General features: G+C 49.3%; 1 protein-coding gene across 2 annotated transcripts in view; it reads right to left on the reverse strand.

Moving 5' to 3' along the window:
* ASPG (asparaginase) overlaps positions 1-8,495 on the reverse strand; it is a 48,386-nt gene extending 39,891 nt beyond the window's left edge. The window contains exon 1 of one of the 2 annotated variants that reach the window (XM_061578520.1): positions 7,989-8,495. In XM_061578520.1, coding sequence (XP_061434504.1) covers positions 7,989-8,157 — 169 coding nt within the window. In that variant the 5' untranslated portion in view covers positions 8,158-8,495. The remainder of the gene's footprint in view (positions 1-7,988) is intronic. The other variant, XM_061578527.1, reaches the window with a different exon arrangement.
* Between the last annotated feature and the right edge of the window lie 12,805 nt (positions 8,496-21,300).

The raw sequence follows: 21,300 nt of genomic DNA on the forward strand, positions 1-21,300 counted from the left end.
TACCTCGGGTCCGTTACAACCGGCTCTAAACACGAGCCTCGGGGAGGGTCCCAGGGTGTCCGAGATACCTCGGGTCCACTACAACCGGCTCTAAACACGAGCCTCGGTTGAGGGTTCCAGAGTGTCCGAGATACCTCGGGTCCGTTACAACCGGCTCTAAACACGAGCCTCGGGGAGGGTCCCAGGGTGTCCGAGATACCTCGGGTCCGCTACAACCGGCTCTAAACACGAGCCTCGGTTGAGGGTTCCAGAGTGTCCGAGATACCTCGGGTCCGTTACAACCGGCTCTAAACACGAGCCTCGGGGAGGGTCCCAGGGTGTCCGAGATACCTCGGGTCCGCTACAACCGGCTCTAAACACGAGCCTCGGTTGAGGGTTCCAGAGTGTCCGAGATACCTCGGGTCCGTTACAACCGGCTCTAAACACGAGCCTCGGGGAGGGTCCCAGGGTGTCCGAGATACCTCGGGTCCGCTACAACCGGCTCTAAACACGAGCCTCGGTTGAGGGTTCCAGAGTGTCCGAGATACCTCGGGTCCGTTACAACCGGCTCTAAACACGAGCCTCGGTTGAGGGTTCCTGGGTCCTGGTCCAGTCTTCAGGTCTTCGGATGTCTTTGAGCTCGAGTTGGCAAACACTCTCCGGCCCGTCCAGAGGGCCTGCCTTTTATCCCCAGGTCGGGGTCACCCCTCCCCTCATGACCCCCCCTCCCTCCAGAACCTTCTAGAAGGTCTTGGAGGGTCTTAAATCTTAAGGAGTCTTAGGAAGTGGTGGGGGGCCCCCCATCCCCCTCAGCCCCCGGGGGGTTTGGGGTGTCAACCTCCGGTCACGGTGGGGGGGGGGGGGGGGGTTGACCTTCAGTCAACTCCTACGCACCTCGCTCTCTCTCGGCTGCCCCGTTGGCCCGTGAGCGTGGTGGCAGGTCAGCTGCCTACAGCGCATTATTATGGCGCAGCATATATACAACTTCTTTTGCACCATACGTAGCCAACCGTGATAAACGTACGTGCGAAAGTCACCACTGCCAACAGCTAACAGCGGCGACGATTAAACCAGTCCTGGGCCTCCCCTAGGTCGACTCAGTCTTAAATGAGTAATTGGTGCAGTGTGCCAACGTCCCCACTGGGAAGACAAAGGCTCCCATGCCTTTGCCACGTACCCACTCGTGTGTCATTCTGGCCATCATTTCGGTGTTTGCTCACAGCATTTGCCCCGATAGTTTGTTAAAAGGCTGGCAATAAAGCGAGGTACGTTACCAATGTATACATATTTTTTAAGTGCATCCTATGCAAGTGGTGCCATAGCCGTGCGGGAGCAGGTTAGCCGCTTCCTGCAGAGGTTCAAGATTCGAGTCTAGTGGCCGCCCTGGTTATTACTGCGAGTGTATTTTAGCATCAAAACCAAGCGCCTTCTGTGACATTATTTCAAAAGGAGTACGCCACGTGTGCGCCGCATCAGTCCCAATATTACAAATATGAACATGTACTTAAATTGGGTAAAACTTATTCACATCGCTCTCTTACTGGCAGACTATACCCATCTTCTGCCAGTCAAGCAGAACTATTTTTTAATGAAGCACTGAGGTCTTCACCCTAAAAAAGGGCACGACAGTACATACATGTAATGTAATTGTGAAATAAATGAGGGGTTGGAAATCTAAGTTACAAACAGCAGTCAACCCATTGCCAATTGAGCACTTCCAGACGTCACCTCGCCACATGACCGCTGAGGGGGTATTTAAAATAGATCCAAAGCCGGAGCTTTAGAAATAAATGGGCCATCCATACCTAACAGCGAGCTTTGGAGAAAACCCACGCACCGTGGTTGTTAATCCATGCCACACTCAGAGTGGCCGCTATTGAATGAGAGCCTCTTCGGCTCAATTCAGTCTCCAACCCTTGTCCACCATCGCACTGGCATCTCGTGTTTGTGCGTCACGTGAAGAGCCATCGTCTGAAACGTCACCCGGTTTACACATTTTTTTCCTATTAAGGCCACGAAGTTATTGACGAATGTTTAGATTTTTTTCTATCTTCGGGGCCGTCCAAAAATGACGTCACGCGATTTTTGAGCCCCCCCCCCCCCTCGTCACACGGCGTCACAAAGTCAAACCCCCCCTCAAATGTGACGTCACAAAGCTCTGCCCCCCAAAATAAAACATGCTTCAAATCGCTTTAAACAATTGACATTGTAGTGCGTATTTAATGTGCCGTTGCACTCTGATGTTGGAGAAAACATTTATCAAAAAGTCTATTTAATTAAGTAGAACTTGTTGTCTATTTATTTAAAGTTGCGCATTTTGATGTGACGTCACATTTCTCCCCCCCCCCCGAGGTGCGTGACGCCATTTATGGACGGCCCCTTAGCTCAAATGGGCCTTAGCCATAAATAACATAACCGAATAAACTAACACGGGTGTAAACAGCATGCCGCTAACCACACAGCCGAGCGCCGCCGTGTCGTTACAGAACCCCAATCATCCCATTCTGTAGATCAATGCAGTTTAGCATCGCCATAAGACAAAGATACCCCGTATAGCCTTAGCAGACTGTTGGGGCAAGTGCTGTTAGCGAGCACCTATGAAGACCGGCACAGTACACAAAGGGGTAGGTGACAATCACCACGCCCGACCGCCTTTGTCCCCCCAGTTGCGATGTTTACACTCCAAACCAGGTATTTATTTGAGGCCGAGTCGACCTAGGTGAGGCCCAGGACCGGTTCAGATATTCGTCACTGGCGTTGGCCGTGAGCGGGAATCGAACACGTGGCGCCGGGTTCGCAGCACGGCACACGCCAACCGCCCCCCCACCGCATCGTCACAAATTAACAATGCGGCTCATGCGGGGCTGGGGAAACGGTGGCACCACACCCCTGCGTGATGGGGGGGGGGGGCACGGCTGCTCTCTCTGTGGGTCTGTGGTGCAGAGGAGAGGTGAGAGGCCCTTCTGGAATGATGCAACCTCGTAGCCAAGGTTGCACATTTCGAACTTTACCACAAAGCAGCGCGCACTGGCCCCCAAAGTTCATCCCTGGATTAATTGGTTGACGCAATGTTTCTTCCGAATGGCAAATTAAATGGGGCGTTAAGCAGTGTTGCCAATCTCCATCGCCACGCACACAAAGAACTAGCAGTGTCCTGCTTCAAATCGGATGATCTTTGCTCGTCTGATGTTGGTGTAAAGCAGGGGGTGGGGAACCTTTTTTCTGCCAAGGGACATTTGGATTATTTAGAACATCATTCGCTGGCCATACAAAATTATTAACTTAAAAATTTGCCGTTATGTTTGGTCAAACATTTAATTAACTCACCCTAATGTGATGCCTGGAACTGCTTCTCTTTGGGGAGGCGTGTGGTGTTCGCTGGTATTGATGATGTCGCTACTCGCAACTGCTTTTTCAGGTTTGCTCCTAGATGTATTGAATTTCGAGTCCCGCCTGCGGCTGCCTTGTCGGGGTCAGACCCAAATGATTTCGCGGGCCTTGTACGGCCCGCGGGCCGGACGTTCCTCACCCCTGGTGTAGAGTAACAACTATCATTGGACACTAAAGGTGGCTAAATGAGCCAGATTAACTGTGTCATGTGACGATGCCACCTCCTTTGTATTTGTGAATCAGGTGTAGAGCCGTTCGTTATTGGTTCCACATTGTCTGTTCTGGGTGAGTGCAGGAGAGTTTGTGAATGTTCCATTTGTCATTTGATGAACAGAGGGCACAGAACGCGAATTTCTCTGGGGCCTCCAGTATTTGGCCGCTCTACATTTCCACGTGACAAGCCACTTCGTCGCGCTATCATTATGGCCAGGTCGCTTCTGAAAAAGAGCTGCATAGCTCAGTGGACCTTACCTGACAAAATAAAAAGTTTAGTTTAGTATCTGGAATAAAAGCTCCTCCAGTGGCGAGGTGGTGATGACCTTTGTGCAAATGCGCCCCTTTGTCTATCGGACCGCTGGCCAGTGTATGGGTCACCCCCTCACGCTAAACTAAACAAAAAATTGTATTTTACCAGGTAAGGCCCACAGAGCAAACAGTTATTTTTAAGAAATGGCTTATGTGGAAATTTACAGCAGCCAAATACTCAAAAACGCATGCCGATTCTAAATGCGGAGGGGAAAAACTGGAGGGCCTGGAGAAAGAAAAAAAATCCACCAACCACGGGCAGATGGTGAGAGACACGCAAACTCCCAATATACAACAGGTGTCAGAGTCGGGATCGATCCCCCACGACCTCCTGCATACCAGACGAATGAGATAACATCTAGCCGGAGCGGTCACGGTGGGGGGTCTGATCATACTTCACCACGCTGGCGAGCGAGTAGGTGAATTAATGGCCTGGCTCTCTATGCTTGCAAACTTACGGGGGGGGGGGGGGCTGTGTGGATGCAGCACATTTTACACCAATATACTCGCAGCCTGTGCAAAGAACAAACGAAACGCGTCTGTAACGGGAGTGACTCGGGCTATACAGTGTTGCATTTCAAGTGCGTCCTCTTGCCTGCTACTAAATTATACAGCAACCCCCTTTGCCCACTTGAGCAATTGTTTCTTGCTGTGGTTGTCCCACCTGATGACGGACGCTTGTGTTGCGCCCGAAACGTCGTGATTAAATTGATTTTATTTTATACATACGTGACTTTACCAAAATAACCAAAGAGTATCAAGTCTAGATTATACAACGGAGAGTCCGTAGCATCCAATTAGGGCTGAACAATTAATCGATTTCAAATCGAAATCGCAATTTGAAACAATGCGATTTAGCATATCGTAAAGGGTTCGATTTTGAGCGATTTGAACAGTCCCATTTCTTTCTTATTGGAATGGTTTTATTTATTATTATTATAACTTTATTTCTTTAACTTAATTGTTCTATTTAAATTAAAACATTTTAATAAATACATGTTGAAAGAAATTCATATCTTTTAAGTGCTCATCCTTGCTTTAGAATATATAGAGCAGTTCCTATTTCGATGGCATCATGCGGTAATGCTCCATCATATGTTTCAAATCTATTACACAGTGAATATTGGAACTGAAGCGTGTAATGCAATCGCAAATCAAATTGCAATCTGTCAGAAAAATCGCAATATATTACCCCAAATCGTTCAGCTCCACATCCAACCGTGTACTTGCCGCTTGAACATACATACTGTACCGTAACGTTTTTGTTATATAAAAACAAACACGTTACTGTAATTATTTACGTATTGTTGTTGGTTCATCGCCAAAATGCCAAAAATTACTTAGATGTCGTGCAGATTTAAAACTGCACTTCGCACGCAACGCCACGTTGTTTTCCAGCTATTGAATCAATCCAACCCCCGCTGATCACCAGGGTTGTTTGACCATACTTCACCACTCCGGTGCACAATATTAAAAGCTCCCTCTTCTCCACATTCCGTGCGGTCGACTCGACCCCCCCTAGGTTTCAAAAGTCAAGAATCAAGAACTGCAATCGATCCTCCGGCTAAGACTGCACAGCTCTCAACAACAAAAAGTAATTGGCAGAATAATCTTGACATGCGGTGGCATAAAGACACTGCATAATGCATAACCGTCTTACCTATATAAATACTGCACTCGCAACAGGGTTCCAGTAACACTGATTGTAATGCAATGTTAGCTAAACACACTCTTTGGTTATTTCGGTAAAGTCACGTAGGTAAAAAATAAGAAATAAAGTAAAAAGAAAAACATAGAATCAAAAAAAATATTTATTTCTATATTTTAATTTTTTTTCTTTTTTTCACCTACGCGACTTTACCGAAAGAACCAAAGAGTATGGATCCTTGCAGTCACGAAAACTTCAAATCTAGAATGAATGTTAGCCAAAGTTAATGGCCCCTTTCCCACCCCATTATCTTGACTGTTACAGAAATCCTCCTGCATATGCTGCTGTCAAACCCATCCGGTTTACCCGTATTCTTGTGCAGGGAAATTGAGTTCTCAGGTCCATACGGCGTGTACAGCAGTTTCAATTCGGTAAACAACATTTGGTTTGTCTATTTGTTTGTGTTTCTCCCTCGTGATGGGACTTTGTGGGATGAACGTTGAGATTTAAGGGGCACGGGGTGACCAATAAGGTCTGAAATGGTCTGTAATAAGGTAGGCACTGACAAGGGGTTGACAGGTATACACACCCTGTTTATATTAGGTTACATTTACGATCAATCGATATCCACACGTCGTCACCGTCGATAACAATGGATGAAATTCGCCAAGACGATTCAGTTTCGCGGCCATCCCTGAACGAGGCGTCCGTCCCTCTTGGACCGTACTAACAACGGCGGTCTGGAGGGTGCACAAGAACAACGCAGCTTGTTAGTCCACGCGATGCGTGGGACACGGCTGGTGGACATTGGTGGAGCGGGTCGCGCGCTTGCGCGACGAACCTGGCCACCCGAGTTGGATTCCCGCTCGCGGCCACCCAACATCGGTGACGATGATCTGAGCCGGTTGCTGGGCCTCCTGCCCAGAGGTCGATTTGCGGTGCATCGTAAACATCGCCACTGGGGAGACAAAGGCGGCCGGGCGTGGTGCTGGCCACCCACCTCCTCGTGTGCCGTGCCGGCCTTCATAGGTGCTACTCGCTAACAGCACTTGCCCCAGCAGTCTGTTACAGGCTATCTTTGTCTTTGACCACTTGCTTAAGGGACCGTCCATAAATGAAGTCACGCGCGATTTGGGACGATTTTTGACCCCCCCCCTCAAATGACGTCGCAAAGCTCTGCGCCCCCCCCCCCCCAAAAAAAAATAAAACATGCTTCAAATCGCTTTAAACTATTGTCATTGTAATGCGTATTTAATGTGCCGCTGCACTCTGATGTTGTAGGAAAAAACATTTATTAAAAAGTATATTTAATTAAGTAGAACGTGTTGTCTATATGTATTTAAAGCTGCGCATTTTGATGCGACGTCACATTCCTCAAACCCCACCCCCCTCCCTAGGTGCGTGACATCATTTATGGACGGCCCCTAAGCGGTAGGCACATACGTCCCGGGTATTACATCATACACATGACATACATACCCCCCTAGGGTCAGCACTACGCACCATGCACTTAAATGTTTACACGGTCCGGTTACACGCTCTACCCGAGTAAAAAGTCACGTAGGGTATAAAATAAAATAAATCGACGTTTCGGGCGCAACACAAGCGTCCATCATCAGGTGGGGGAAAGAAAAAAAACTTTCCCACCTGATGTTGATTGCTTGTGTTGCGCCCGAAACGTCGTGATTAATTGTATTTTCTACCTACGTGACTTTACCGAAAGAACCAAAGATTATGGATCCCTGCAGTCACGAAAGCTTCAAATCAAGATCGCAGGCAGCCGGTGCAGACCCTGGAAACGAGTTCATTTGCTGGGGCCACTACAACAACAACATTCTGTCCATCACTCTCCCCTACGTGGGGTCATCACCGCAGCGCTTTCGAAAGCACTTCTTCTGCGGCCCGTCTGGAACGCTCTCCCCGGCTCGACACATCGGAAAGCCACTGGGGGGATCTTAGCACTTGCAAGTCGTCGTCATCGTCATGGACATCATCGTCATTATTGACAAACTCATTTCTTTTGCGTGCGTTTAGTTTGCGGTCTCCCCAGCCGCACCTCGATGAATACGGTTAGGCTACGTACGCTGCGAAAGAAGTCCGACACAGAATACATACAGGGGTGGAAGCCCTCCAGACTGGCGGATTTAAACGAGGTCCCGGAAAAACACGGCCTGTGGGATGATGACGATGTGGGATGATGATGTGTGATGATGACGATATCACCTGCAGGTTAATCTGCTACAGTGCTCACAATCCGTACGGACGACACGAAGCAACCCCATTGCGTCACGTCGCGAGCACGCGTGCTCTTCACACACACACACAAACACACACACAAGGTGTCTTCCCACGTCGTGTGTGGTGCTCCTGCGGTGAGACCGCTGGGGAGTGAAACGAGGTGAGATCGCGTGCCACAGTGGTGAGTGTGCCTCCCCCCCCCTCTCACCGTTGCCGCAGTACATCATTCCGATGGTCCCGCCCGTGTTGATCACGAGCACCCGCGCCTCGGGCTCTCGCTCCAAGCTGCTGGTGCTGGGGAAGCGACGGAGGCAGTGGCTGGAGGAGCGTCTGAGGCTGTGCGGGGGGGACGAGACGCCGTTACTGCTCGGCTCCATTGCCGCCAGCTGCTGTTCGACGTTCCAGGTAATCGGGCGAGGCCGTAGGGCGCCGACTGTTTTTGCTCGCCCTGGCTGCAGCAAGTGCCGCCGACTTAAGAACCAAGTGCTTGTTGGCGACTAGTTGAGCTACACTGCCCGGTGGATGTTTCTCTGCACGTGATTGTTTCGCTGCTCGTGGGCTCTTCGCTGCTTGCTTCTGGATGGCTTGCTGGTGTTATAGCTGCTGGTTAGCTGATCGTGGCTGCTGATCGTGGCTGCTGATCGTAGCTGCTGATCGTAGCTGCTGATCGTGGCTGCCCGGGGTCTCTCCCAACATCCACGCTGCGTACTCGGAGTGCGAGTCGCCGCGGCTCTTTATATGCGCGCCGCAACAAGCACGTGGTCGCACCCCACCCCCATTACCCCACGACTCCCCCCCCCTCCCCTCGATTTCTATTTCCCAGCCCGGGTAAGCGCGAGCCGAGGTTCCGATTGGTCGCCCCTCTGGCGACGGGGGGCGGGGGTCGCCGTATTGACCAATGGCGCGTCGGGATTTGGAGGCTCGTCCTCGCCGCCCCCCGCCTCCACTCGCGTCTCACGCGCGCTTGTTAAGTGTACGAGTTGCAATTGTAGTGTGATCTATGGTGGGTTGGGGGCATTGACTGCTTGTGTATTGCTGGTGCGCATTTTCCAAGTTAAGGCGTGTGTTATTATGATTTTGGTGGTGATGTTGCTGCTGCTGCGTTGGCAGACGCAACAAAAATAACGCGGCAAGATTTGTAAAAAGAAAAAAAACACCGAGGAATTAAAAAGGAAAATAAAAAATACGAGGCGACGTTTCGGGCGATTAACCTTCGTGTGCTATGAAGAAGGGCCATCGCCACACGGTGTTATTGATGAATGCGTTCGGGTTTTCGATTATCGATATTAATGCTGCTGCGCGACTGCTGCATCCCAATTTAAGTTTCTTCGTCATCGTCAGCTAATGGCCAATCCACTGCTGGATGAAGGCCTGCCCAAACCCCCTCCGCCACATCTCGCGATCCTGCCTTGCAATACAATTGCTCGATGTTCCGACATAATTATGCGAATACGTGCAAAGTCATCTCTAGGGTGCTTTGGAAGGAACGAGACTGGGCGAAGGACACAATGCGAACTACTGTATAGCCCAATGCCATAATTATAATAGACTAGCTGTATTACCCGGCTTCGCCCGGGACTTGTATCCACCACGGCCGGCCGCCTTTGTCTCCCCAGTGGCGATGTTAATACGCCACACCAGTTACTCGTTTGAGGCTGAGTCGACCTAGGGGAGGTTCAAATAATCGTCACCGGTGGTGGCCGTGAGCGGGAATCGAACTCGGTTCGCCGGGTTTGTAGCGCAGCGTAGCGTTAAGCACTACACCCACCGCTCCTCACACACCACACACGCACAGACACACACACAGACACACGCAGACACACACAGACAGAGACACACACACACAGACACACAGACAGCACGCTAACCACTACACTACCGCTCCCCACACACCACACACACACACAGACACACACACACAGACAGCACGCTAAGCACTACACTACCGTTCCCCTTACACAACACACGCGCGCGCGTCCATAGGTACACATACACGCGCTTGCTGCAGACACACACGACTGTCAGGGTGCGTACGGCAGTAAACGACTGAAATAATAAAGCGGCAATGCTGCGCGAGGAACGCCTTAGACCTGCAACACATTTGTGTAATGCGAGCGTAAACACACAAACACATACAAACACATACACACACATACATACACACACATACACACCAACACATACACACACATACATACACACAGACATACACACAAACACACACATACATACATACACACAAACACATACACAATACACACACACATACATGCAGACACACAGACAGACACATAACACACATACATACACACACATACATACACAGAAACACATACACACACATACATAGACACACACAAACATACACACAAACACATGCACACACGTACATACACACATACATACAGACACGCAGACATACACATAAAGACGTACAAAAAAACCCACATACATACACAAAGATAAAAAGACAAAGATCCCCCGTATAGCCTGAACAGACTGTAGGGGCAAGTGCTGTTAGCGAGCACCTATGAAGGCCGGAACGGTACACGAGGGGGTGGGTGGCCAGCACCACGCCCGACCGCCTTTGTCTCCCTAGTGGCGATGTTTACACACCGCACTAGGTACTCATTTGAGGCTGAGTCGACCTAGGGGAGGCCCGGGACCGGTTCAGATAATCGTCACTGGTGTTGGCCGTGAGCGGGAATCGAACCCCTGTCGCCAGGTTCATAGCGCAGCGCGCTAACCGCTACACTACCGCTCCCCACACATACATACACACACACATACACACAAACACATACACACACATACATACAGACACACAGACATACACATAAACACATACACACATACACATGACCCGGCTTCGCGCGGGACTTGGATCCACGATGCCCGGCCGCCTTTGTCTCCCCAGTGACGATGTTCACACACGACAGCAGTTACGCGTTTGAGGCTGAGTCGACCTAGGGGAGGCCTAGGTCCGTTTCAAATAATCGTGAGCGGTGGTGGGCGTGAGTTGGAATCTAACTGGGGTCGCTCAACCAGCTTAATGACTATTTGTACAAAGAACATATAAAGAATCGATTATAATAACCAGGCTACAGTCCACATTATAGACTGTCAGTACACCCACTCAGCTTCATAAGCAGGCTCGAGTGTACATGATAGAGTGTCAGTAGGCTCAGTGAGCTTAATAAGCAGGCTACAGTCTACATGATAGACTGGCAGTACGCTGAGCCAGCTTAATGACTATTTGTACAGTGAACATTAAAATAATCGATTGTTGGCGCGTTGGGTTTAAAAGTAATATTAATTGCACACATTGTGGTGGGGGTGGAGTGAAGAGTACGATAAACGTTGATGAATTTACCTCAGAGTGGCGTGGTGGGTGTCGAGGCCTAGTAGCGTGCAGAGCCTGCGGCCTCACCAAAATTGGCCACCCGGCAGAGGCAGGGTACGGGTGGCGTTCCTTCCCCCCCCCCTCAGCGCTCCAACAACACTGTGTAATGGCTATTATTTAATTATTTCCGGCGCTTATGAAAGCGGCGAAGGCGTGGCTAGACGCTGGCAGGGGCAACCGCCGTCCAATGAAACTGCAGCCCTTGGCGAAGGCGTCGCTAGCCGTTGCCAGGTCCAATGAAAGCGGCGAAGGCGTCGCTAGCCGTTGCCAGGGGCAACCGCCATCCAATGAAAGTGCGTATGGTCCGAAATCCACACACAGACAGACAGACATTCACGATTTTATATATATAGATGACTAGCTGTACTACCCGGCTTCGCCCGGGACTTGTATCTACCACGGCCGGCCGCCTTTGTCTCCCCAGTGGCGATGTTAATACGCTACAGTAGTTAAGTTACTCGTTTGAGGCAGAGTCGACCTAGGGGAGGTTCAAATAATCGTCACCGGTGGTGGCCGTGAGCGGGAATCGAACTGGGTTTGCCGGGTTGGTAGCGCAGCGTAGCGTTAAGCACTACACCCACCGCTCCTCACACACCACACACGCACAGACACACACACAGACACACACACAGACACACGCAGACACACACAGACAGAAACACACACACAGACAGCACGCTAACCACTACACTACCGCTCCCCACACACCACACACGCACACACACAGACACACACACAGACACACACACACACACATACAGACACAGACAGCACGCTAAGCACTACACTACCGTTCCCCCTACACAACACACGCGCGCGCGTCCATAGGTACACATACACGCGCTTGCTGCAGACACACACGATTTTCAGGGTGCGTAAGGCAGTAAACGACTGAAATAATAAAGCGGCAATGCTGTGCGAGGAACGCCTTAGACCAGCAACACATTTGTGTAATGCGAGCGTAAACACACAAACACATACAAACACATACACACACATACACACACATACACACAAACACATACACATACACACAAACACACACATACATGCACACAAACACATACACAATACACACACACATACATGCAGACACAGACAGACACATAACACACATACATACACACACATACATACACAAAAACACATACACACACATACATAGACACACACATACATACACACAAACACATGCACACACGTACATACACACATACATAGAGACACGCAGACATACACATAAAGACATAAAAAAAACCCACATACATACACACACACATACACACAAACACATACATACACATACATACACACATACATAGAGACACACAGACATACACATAAACACAAACACACATACACATGACCCGGCTTCGCCCGGGACTTGGATCCACGATGCCCCGCCGCCTTTGTCTCCCCAGTGACGATGTTCACACACGACAGCAGTTACGCGTTTGAGGCTGAGTGGACCTAGGGGAGGGCCAGGTCCGTTTCAAATAATCGTCAGCGGTGGTGGGCGTGAGTTGGAATCGAACTGGGGTCGCTCAAGCAGCTTAATGACTGTTTGTACAAAGAACATATAAAGAATCGATTATAATAACCAGGCAAGAGTCCACATTATAGACTGCCAGTACACGCAGTCAGCTTCATAAGCAGGCTAGAGTGTACATGATAGAGTGGCAGTACGCTCACCGAGCTTAATAAGCAGGCTACAGTGTACATGATAGACTGGCAGTACGCTCACCCAGCTTAATGAGTATTTGTACAGTGAACATTAAAGTAATCGATTGTTGGCGCGTTGGGTTTAAAAGTAATATTAATAGCACACATTGTGGTGGGGGTGTAGTGAAGAGTAGGAAAAACTTTGATGAATTTACCTCAGAGTGGCGTGGTGGGTGTCGAGGCCTAGTAGCGTGCAAAGCCTGCGGCCTCGCCTAAAATTGTCGGCTTGGAAGAGGCAGGGTACGGGTGGCGTTCCTTCCCCCCCCCTCAGCGCTCCAACAATACTGTGTAATGGCTATTATTTAATTAAATACGGAGCTTATGAAAGTGGCGAAGGCGTGGCTAGCCGTTGGCAGGGGCAACCGCCGTCCAATGAAACTGCAGCCCTTGGCGAAGGCGTCGCTAGCCGTTGCCAGGTCCAATGAAAGCGGCGAAGGCGTGGCTAGCCGTTGCCAGGGGCAACCGCCGTCCAATGAAAGTGCGTATGGGCCGAAATACACACACACACACACAGACAGACAGACATGAACGATTTTATATATATAGACTAGCTGTACTACCCGGCTTCGCCCGGGACTTGTATCTACCACGGCCGGCCGCCTTTGTCTCCCCAGTGGCGATGTTAATACGCTACAGCAGTTACTCGTTTGAGGCAGAGTCGACCTAGGGGAGGTTCAAATAATCGTCACCGGTGGTGGCCGTGAGCGGGAATCGAACTGGGTTTGCCGTGTTGGTAGCGCAGCGTAGCGTTAAGCACTACACCCACCGCTCCTCACACACCACACACGCACACACACAGACACACACACAGACACACACAGACAGAGACACACACACACACAGACAGCACGCTAACCACTACACTACCGCTCCCCACACACCACACACGCACACACACAGACACACACACAGACACACACACAGACACACACACACAGACACACACACACAGACACAGGCAGCACGCTAAGCACTACACTACCGTTCCCCCTACACAACACACGCGCGCGCGTCCATAGGTACACATACACGCGCTTGCTGCAGACACACACGACTTTCAGGGTGCGTACGGCAGTAAACGACTGAAATAATAAAGCGGCAATGCTGTGTAAGGAACGCCTTAGACCCGCATTACACATTTGTGTAATGCGAGCGTAAACACACAAACACACACGAACACATACACAATACACACACATACATGCAGACACACAGACAGACACATAACACACATACATACACACACATACAAACACAGAAACACATACACACACATACATAGACACACACATACACATCCACAGACGTACATACACACACTAGCTGTACTACCCGGCTTCGCCCGGGACTTGTATCTACCACGGCCGGCCGCCTTTGTCTCCCCAGTGGCGATGTTAATACGCTACAGCAGTTACTCGTTTGAGGCAGAGTCGACCTAGGGGAGGTTCAAATAATCGTCACCGGTGGTGGCCGTGAGCGGGAATCGAACTGGGTTTGCCGTGTTGGTAGCGCAGCGTAGCGTTAAGCACTACACCCACCGCTCCTCACACACCACACACGCACACACACAGACACACACACAGACACACACACACAGACACAGGCAGCACGCTAAGCACTACACTACCGTTCCCCCTACACAACACACGCGCGCGCGTCCATAAGTACACATACACGCGCTTGCTGCAGACACACACGACTTTCAGGGTGCGTACGGCAGTAAACGACTGAAATAATAAAGCGGCAATGCTGTGTAAGGAACGCCTTAGACCCGCATTACACATTTGTGTAATGCGAGCGTAAACACACAAACACACACGAACACATACACAATACACACACATACATGCAGACACACAGACAGACACATAACACACATACATACACACACATACAAACACAGAAACACATACACACACATACATAGACACACACATACACATCCACAGACGTACATACACACATACATACAGGCACGCAGACATACACATAAACACATACAAAAAAACCCACATACATACACACACACATACATACACACAAACACATGCACACACATACATACACACATGCATACAGACACACAGACATACACATAAACACATACACACATACACATGACCCGGCTTCGCCCGGGACTTGGATCCACCACGCCCGGCCGCCTTTGTCTCCCCAGTGCCGATGTTAATACGCAACACCAGTTACTCGTTTGAGGCTGAGTCGACCTAGGGGAGGTTCAAATAATCGTCACCGGTGGTGGCCGTGAGCGGGAATCGAACTCGGTTCGCCGGGTTGGTAGCGCAGCGTAGCGTTAAGCACTACACCCACCGCTCCTCACACACCACACACGCACAGACACACACACAGACACACACACAGACACACGCAGACACACACAGACAGACACAGACAGACACACACACACACAGACACACAGACAGCACGCTAAGCACTACACTATCGCTCCCCACACACCACACACGCACACACACAGACACACACACAGACACACACACACAGACACAGACAGCACGCTAAGCACTACACTACCGTTCCCCCTACACAACACACGCGCGCGCGTCCATAGGAACACATACACGCGCTTGCTGCAGACACACACGACTTTCAGGGTGCGCACGGCAGTAAACGACTGCAATAATAAAGCGGCAATGCTGCGCGAGGAACGCCTTAGACCTGCAACACATTTGTGTAATGCGAGCGTAAACACACAAAGACATACAAACACATACACACACACAAACACACAAACACATACACACACATACACACACATACATACACACAAACACATACACAATACACACAGACATACATGCAGACACACAGAGACACACATAACACACATACATACACACACATACATACACAGAAACACATACACACATACATACACACACACATACATACACACAAACACATACACACACGTACATACACACATACAGACACACAGACATAGACATAAACACATACAAAAAAACCCACATACATACACACACAGACATACACACAAACACATACATACACACATGCATACAGACACACAGACATACACATAAACACATACACATGACCCGGCTTCGCCCGGGACTTGGATCTACCACGCCCGGCCGCCTTTGTCTCCCAAGTGCCGATGTTAATACGCCACACCAGTTACTCGTTTGAGGCTGAGTGGACCTAGGGGAGGTTCAAATAATCGTCACCGGTGGTGGCCGTGAGCGGGAATCGAACTCGGTTCGCCGGGTTGGTAGCGCAGCGTAGCGTTAAGTACTACACCCACCGCTCCTCACACACCACACACGCACAGACACACACACAGACACACGCAGACACACACAGACAGACACAGACAGACACACACACACACACAGACACACAGACAGCACGCTAAGCACTACACTACCGCTCCCCACACACCACACACGCACACACACAGACACACACACAGACACACGCAGACACACACAGACAGACACACACACACAGACACACACACACAGACACAGACAGCACGCTAAGCACTACACTACCGTTCCCCCTACACAACACACGCGCGCGCGTCCATAGGTACACATACACGCGCTTGCTGCAGACACACACGACTTTCAGGGTGCGTAAGGCAGTAAACGACTGAAAAAATAAAGCGGCAATGCTGTGCGAGGAACGCCTTAGACCAGCAACACATTTGTGTAATGCGAGCGTAAACACACAAACACATACAAACACATACATACACATACACACAAACAGATACACACACATACACACACATACATACACACAGACATACACATACACACAAACACACACATACATGCACACAAACACATACACAATACACACACACATACATGCAGACACAGACAGACACATAACACACATACATACACACACATACATACACAAAAACACATACACACACATACATAGACACACACATACATACACACAAAGACATGCACACACGTACATACACACATACATAGAGACACGCAGACATACACATAAAGACATAAAAAAAACCCACATACATACACACACACATACACACAAACACATACATACACATACATACACACATACATAGAGACACACAGACATACACATAAACACAAACACACATACACATGACCCGGCTTCGCCCGGGACTTGGATCCACGATGCCCCGCCGCCTTTGTCTCCCCAGTGACGATGTTCACACACGACAGCAGTTACGCGTTTGAGGCTGAGTGGACCTAGGGGAGGGCCAGGTCCGTTTCAAATAATCGTCAGCGGTGGTGGGCGTGAGTTGGAATCGAACTGGGGTCGCTCAAGCAGCTTAATGACTGTTTGTACAAAGAACATATAAAGAATCGATTATAATAACCAGGCAAGAGTCCACATTATAGACTGCCAGTACACGCAGTCAGCTTCATAAGCAGGCTAGAGTGTACATGATAGAGTGGCAGTACGCTCACCGAGCTTAATAAGCAGGCTACAGTGTACATGATAGACTGGCAGTACGCTCACCCAGCTTAATGAGTATTTGTACAGTGAACATTAAAGTAATCGATTGTTGGCGCGTTGGGTTTAAAAGTAATATTAAAAGCACACATTGTGGTGGGGGTGTAGTGAAGAGTAGGAAAAACTTTGATGAATTTACCTCAGAGTGGCGTGGTGGGTGTCGAGGCCTAGTAGCGTGCAAAGCCTGCGGCCTCGCCTAAAATTGTCGGCTTGGAAGAGGCAGGGTACGGGTGGCGTTCCTTCCCCCCCCCTCAGCGCTCCAACAATACTGTGTAATGGCTATTATTTAATTAAATACGGAGCTTATGAAAGTGGCGAAGGCGTGGCTAGCCGTTGGCAGGGGCAACCGCCGTCCAATGAAACTGCAGCCCTTGGCGAAGGCGTCGCTAGCCGTTGCCAGGTCCAATGAAAGCGGCGAAGGCGTGGCTAGCCGTTGCCAGGGGCAACCGCCGTCCAATGAAAGTGCGTATGGGCCGAAATACACACACACACACACAGACAGACAGACATGAACGATTTTATATATATAGATACATACAGGCACGCAGACATACACATAAACACATACAAAAAAACCCACATACATACACACACACATACATACACACAAACACATGCACACACATACATACACACATGCATACAGACACACAGACATACACATAAACACATACACACATACACATGACCCGGCTTCGCCCGGGACTTGGATCCACCACGCCCGGCCGCCTTTGTCTCCCCAGTGCCGATGTTAATACGCAACACCAGTTACTCGTTTGAGGCTGAGTCGACCTAGGGGAGGTTCAAATAATCGTCACCGGTGGTGGCCGTGAGCGGGAATCGAACTCGGTTCGCCGGGTTGGTAGCGCAGCGTAGCGTTAAGCACTACACCCACCGCTCCTCACACACCACACACGCACAGACACACACACAGACACACACACAGACACACGCAGACACACACAGACAGACACAGACAGACACACACACACACAGACACACAGACAGCACGCTAAGCACTACACTATCGCTCCCCACACACCACACACGCACACACACAGACACACACACAGACACACACACACAGACACAGACAGCACGCTAAGCACTACACTACCGTTCCCCCTACACAACACACGCGCGCGCGTCCATAGGAACACATACACGCGCTTGCTGCAGACACACACGACTTTCAGGGTGCGCACGGCAGTAAACGACTGCAATAATAAAGCGGCAATGCTGCGCGAGGAACGCCTTAGACCTGCAACACATTTGTGTAATGCGAGCGTAAACACACAAAGACATACAAACACATACACACACACACATACACACAAACACATACACACACATACACACACATACATACACACAGACATACACATACACACAAACACACACATACATACACACAAACACATACACAATACACACAGACATACATGCAGACACACAGAGACACACATAACACACATACATACACACACATACATACACAGAAACACATACACACATACATACACACACACATACATACACACAAACACATACACACACGTACATACACACATACAGACACACAGACATAGACATAAACACATACAAAAAAACCCACATACATACACACACAGACATACACACAAACACATACATACACACATGCATACAGACACACAGACATACACATAAACACATACACATGACCCGGCTTCGCCCGGGACTTGGATCTACCACGCCCGGCCGCCTTTGTCTCCCAAGTGCCGATGTTAATACGCCACACCAGTTACTCGTTTGAGGCTGAGTGGACCTAGGGGAGGTTCAAATAATCGTCACCGGTGGTGGCCGTGAGCGGGAATCGAACTCGGTTCGCCGGGTTGGTAGCGCAGCGTAGCGTTAAGTACTACACCCACCGCTCCTCACACACCACACACGCACAGACACACACACAGACACACGCAGACACACACAGACAGACACAGACAGACACACACACACACACAGACACACAGACAGCACGCTAAGCACTACACTACCGCTCCCCACACACCACACACGCACACACACAGACACACACACAGACACACGCAGACACACACAGACAGACACACACACACAGACACACACACACAGACACAGACAGCACGCTAAGCACTACACTACCGTTCCCCCTACACAACACACGCGCGCGCGTCCATAGGTACACATACACGCGCTTGCTGCAGACACACACGACTTTCAGGGTGCGTAAGGCAGTAAACGACTGAAAAAATAAAGCGGCAATGCTGTGCGAGGAACGCCTTAGACCAGCAACACATTTGTGTAATGCGAGCGTAAACACACAAACACATACAAACACATACATACACATACACACAAACAGATACACACACATACACACACATACATACACACAGACATACACATACACACAAACACACACATACATGCACACAAACACATACACAATACACACACACATACATGCAGACACAGACAGACACATAACACACATACATACACACACATACATACACAAAAACACATACACACACATACATAGACACACACATACATACACACAAAGACATGCACACACGTACATACACACATACATAGAGACACGCAGACATACACATAAAGACATAAAAAAAACCCACATACATACACACACACATACACACAAACACATACATACACATACATACACACATACATAGAGACACACAGACATACACATAAACACAAACACACATACACATGACCCGGCTTCGCCCGGGACTTGGATCCACGATGCCCCGCCGCCTTTGTCTCCCCAGTGACGATGTTCACACACGACAGCAGTTACGCGTTTGAGGCTGAGTGGACCTAGGGGAGGGCCAGGTCCGTTTCAAATAATCGTCAGCGGTGGTGGGCGTGAGTTGGAATCGAACTGGGGTCGCTCAAGCAGCTTAATGACTGTTTGTACAAAGAACATATAAGAATCGATTATAATAACCAGGCAAGAGTCCACATTATAGACTGCCAGTACACGCAGTCAGCTTCATAAGCAGGCTAGAGTGTACATGATAGAGTGGCAGTACGCTCACCGAGCTTAATAAGCAGGCTACAGTGTACATGATAGACTGGCAGTACGCTCACCCAGCTTAATGAGTATTTGTACAGTGAACATTAAAGTAATCGATTGTTGGCGCGTTGGGTTTAAAAGTAATATTAATAGCACACATTGTGGTGGGGGTGTAGTGAAGAGTAGGAAAAACTTTGATGAATTTACCTCAGAGTGGCGTGGTGGGTGTCGAGGCCTAGTAGCGTGCAAAGCCTGCGGCCTCGCCTAAAATTGTCGGCTTGGAAGAGGCAGGGTACGGGTGGCGTTCCTTCCCCCCCCCTCAGCGCTCCAACAATACTGTGTAATGGCTATTATTTAATTAAATACGGAGCTTATGAAAGTGGCGAAGGCGTGGCTAGCCGTTGGCAGGGGCAACCGCCGTCCAATGAAACTGCAGCCCTTGGCGAAGGCGTCGCTAGCCGTTGCCAGGTCCAATGAAAGCGGCGAAGGCGTGGCTAGCCGTTGCCAGGGGCAACCGCCGTCCAATGAAAGTGCGTATGGGCCGAAATACACACACACACACACAGACAGACAGACATGAACGATTTTATATATATAGATTGTGGTTATGGTTGTACTTTATTAATCCCTAATCTTTGCCATTACATACAATGAATCAAAAAATGTAAAAAAAGTAAAAACAGAGCAATGTAATACAATACACTATTAGACATTATTGTAAAAAATACAAAAAAATAAAAATAAATAAAAAGTGTTCGTGAATTTTTTAATATTTTAGGCAGGAAATGGCAGGAAAATTAGTTTTCA

Source organism: Lethenteron reissneri, chromosome 8 (genome assembly GCF_015708825.2).
Source record: "Lethenteron reissneri isolate LAM-NWPU_2019-01 chromosome 8, ASM1570882v1, whole genome shotgun sequence".
In the NCBI taxonomy this organism is placed as follows: domain Eukaryota; kingdom Metazoa; phylum Chordata; class Hyperoartia; order Petromyzontiformes; family Petromyzontidae; genus Lethenteron; species Lethenteron reissneri.